This window comes from Phyllostomus hastatus, unplaced genomic scaffold, assembly GCF_019186645.2.
Source record: "Phyllostomus hastatus isolate PE091 unplaced genomic scaffold, TTU_PhHast_1.1 phas_scaffold_11, whole genome shotgun sequence".
Taxonomy (NCBI): domain Eukaryota; kingdom Metazoa; phylum Chordata; class Mammalia; order Chiroptera; family Phyllostomidae; genus Phyllostomus; species Phyllostomus hastatus.
In genome coordinates, this window is record NW_025334005.1 from 7,718,577 (window position 1) to 7,721,620 (window position 3,044).

Below are 3,044 nucleotides of genomic sequence, written 5' to 3' on the forward strand. Positions count from 1 at the left end.
GCTGAGAAGGAAGCGCTCTGGGTGTAGGGTCTCTGGGGGTTCTGCCTTTGTCCTGTGTGGACTGCAGAAGATAAACCCCTTTAGGCCATTTCAGGAAATCCTCTCAAGCTTTTTCATTCCTCCTAAGAATCCAGGAGAACAACCATTATGTATTTCTTAGGTCACAAGACCATGTGGGGTTTAACTAAGGCGAGAAAATTTCTTAAACTGTGAGAGATACCCACGTAGGTGTATTTCAGAGGCACTCACTGATCATGGGATCTTTCCAGAACCGGATTTGGTACAGATAGGTCTAATAATGTAATACATTTATGTGGTGGTAGAACAATAGATCGGGTATCTGAAGACTTCTCTACGAGATTTTGAGCAAATCCCTTTATCTCTGGGCTTCTATTTACTTACCTCTTAAAAAAGGGGCTGGATTCAATTAATTTCTTCACTGCCATTTAGTTATCCTTCATGGGAAACACATCCATCAACTTAATATTATAATACTAGTTATTTCACTCCCACCAGAAGCTTGGGTTATCAGTAACCTATTCTTAAATTGGAAAATACAATGTTACTTAGTAAGTACCATTGGTTTATTGACAATTTATTTGAATACCTATATAAGCCATTGGGAAAATAGTGAAAGGAGTCCCTGGTGAAGAAGAAGTTGGAGATTCTTACTCTATTCCATCACGGAAAGCACGAGTCTTCTCTTCAGTCTCCTCATGGCTGACTTCATCTCCTGGTTCCTCAGAGTGTAGATCAGGGGGTTCAGCAGAGGAGAGATGACAGTGAAGGTGACAGAGATGGCCTTATCTGGGGGAAGGGCAGTGAAGGGCCTGGCGTAGACGTAGATGCAGGGCACAAAGTGCAGGGTCACCACAGTGACGTGGGCTGTGCAGGTGGAGATGGCTTTCCTCCTTCCCTCCCCTGCCTGAGACCTCAGCATCATTAGGATGACTGTGTAGGACGCCAGGAGGAAGAAGAACCACAGGGTAGTGACTAAGCCATTGTTGGAAATCATGAGGAGCTCAAGAGCAAAGGTGTCTGTGCAGGCGAGGTTGAGGACCTGGGGGACATCACAGTAGAAAGTGTCGAGAACATTGGGTCCACAGAAGGGGAGTGGGAGCAGCAGGGAAATCTGGACGATGGAGTGGACAAAGCCCCCCACCCAGGAGGCTGCAATGAGGGCAGTGCAGCGCCCCCTACTCATGATGGTCACATAGTGCAGGGGCTTGGAGATGGCTATGTAGCGATCAAAGGCCATAACAGAGAGTGAGAAGATGTCTGCTCCACCGAGGAGGTGGAAGAAAAAGATCTGCGTCATGCAGCTTGCATAGGAGATGGTCTTCGTCTTTGACAGAAGGTCTACTAGGACCTTCGGAGCAGTGATGGAGGAGAAGCAGATGTCAAGGATGGCTAGGTTGCGGAGCAGGAAGTACATGGGGGTGTGAAGGCGAGACTCACAGGTCACGGTGACCATGATGAGGAGGTTTCCCAGCAGAGTTGTCGTGTACACAAAAGACAAAAAAAGGAATAACACCAAGCTCAGGTCTTGGGACTGCGTAAGCCCCCGAAATATAAATTCTTTTACCACGGTGCCATTTTCCAAGGCCATTGGATCATGTTTTCTCTTCCTCATGTAGCTTGGAAAAAATTAAAAGTGTTATTTCAGAAGTCCTCTACGCTCCCTTAACAGATTCAGGTTTCCAGAGTCAGGTATAGGTGTGAGAACCAGTGAGCTGTCACCACAACATGAATTGCTCTCCCGAGATTATTGTTAATGTGTCCAAAGTGACATGTTACTCCACAAACATTCATTTAATGATTCTTTTTTTCTGTAAATTATAAGTATTTTAGAAAATGCATAAAAATTTTGCTCTGGGTATACAAGTTCTAAGTATCCAAGACAAACAGCGGCATGGGAAATATTCGGAAAGGGACTCCTGTGATACAAGGGATGTAAAAGTGGGGTCAGATTGGTGTGTGGGGAAGGCAGTTTCTGTCTGGTGTGACCCGGGGCTTTCCGAATTCTGCAGGAACACTTTTTTTGTTTGTTTGTCTTTTTCGTTTTTCCAGACTGGCTGCTCCATTGAAATAGTTTAAGAACTCCTATCAGCAAAACGGTTCTCTTTGGACTGAATTCTACAGAAGCACTCCTCCCTTTTTCTAAATGACACATTGAATTCTATGGAAAATTAGAAACTTTTAAAGCCACATAATTTTTCTATTGCTCTGTTCTTCCTTAAGGGGAGTTTTTCTTTCTACTTTCAATTTAGATTACTTTAGGTACCAAAACCTCAACTATAGGAATAAAAAAGTATAACTCAGAGGTTTTCTTTTGCTCATTGTTCAAATTTATTGCTTAAAAAGTTATTTTTTTTGTTGAGCTGTCATTGCCATACAATAGACTCATGTATTGGAAATACACACTTGGCTGGGGTTTGACGTGGTATGAGCTTATACCCATGACACCATCACTACATTTAAGACATTTAATGCGTCTGTCACCCAGCAGTGTCCTAGGTGATCTTAGCAGTCTGTCTCCTGTGCCTCCTCTTCTTCAGGCAACCATTGATCTGGGTTCTGTCACTACCCATTAGTTTGTTTTCCTCTAAAATGTTCAATAAATGGGATCCTGCAGTAGGTAATTTCTTTTTGTTTGGCTCATTTCCCTCTAAAGTTCTAACATGTTTTTGTGTGTACCAATATTTGTTCCTTTTTATTGCATGCACGCACAACAGTTTGTTTATATGCTTGCTTGCTAATGAGCATTTGGATTATTTCTACTTTCTGGCTCTGAACATTCCCGTACAGATCTTTGTGTGAACATATGTTTTTATTTTTCTTGGGTAAGTACCTAGGAGTGGAATGACTGTAACTCTGACAATTCAATAATAAGAAAGCAAACAACACAATTTAAAAGACAAATGATTTGTACAGACACTTCGACAAGAAGATAATAGGGATCAAAGATAAGTACATAGAAAGACGTTCAACATCATTTATCACCAGGAGAATGTAAATTAAAACTATAGTGAGATACTAGTACC

The 3,044-nt window shown here is 42.2% G+C and overlaps 1 protein-coding gene across 1 annotated transcript; it reads right to left on the reverse strand.

The window, feature by feature from the left end:
* Positions 1–673: 673 nt before the first annotated feature.
* On the reverse strand, positions 674–1,609 carry LOC123829419 (olfactory receptor 4D11). Its single transcript, XM_045855122.1, has one exon. The coding sequence runs from the start codon at positions 1,607–1,609 to the stop codon at positions 674–676; it is 936 nt and encodes a 311-aa protein (XP_045711078.1).
* Between the last annotated feature and the right edge of the window lie 1,435 nt (positions 1,610–3,044).

Bases quoted from the DNA above. Each gene is read 5' to 3' on its own strand.
- LOC123829419 (XM_045855122.1), bottom strand. From the start codon at position 1,609: ATGGCCTTGGAAAATGGCACCGTGGTAAAAGAATTTATATTTCGGGGG.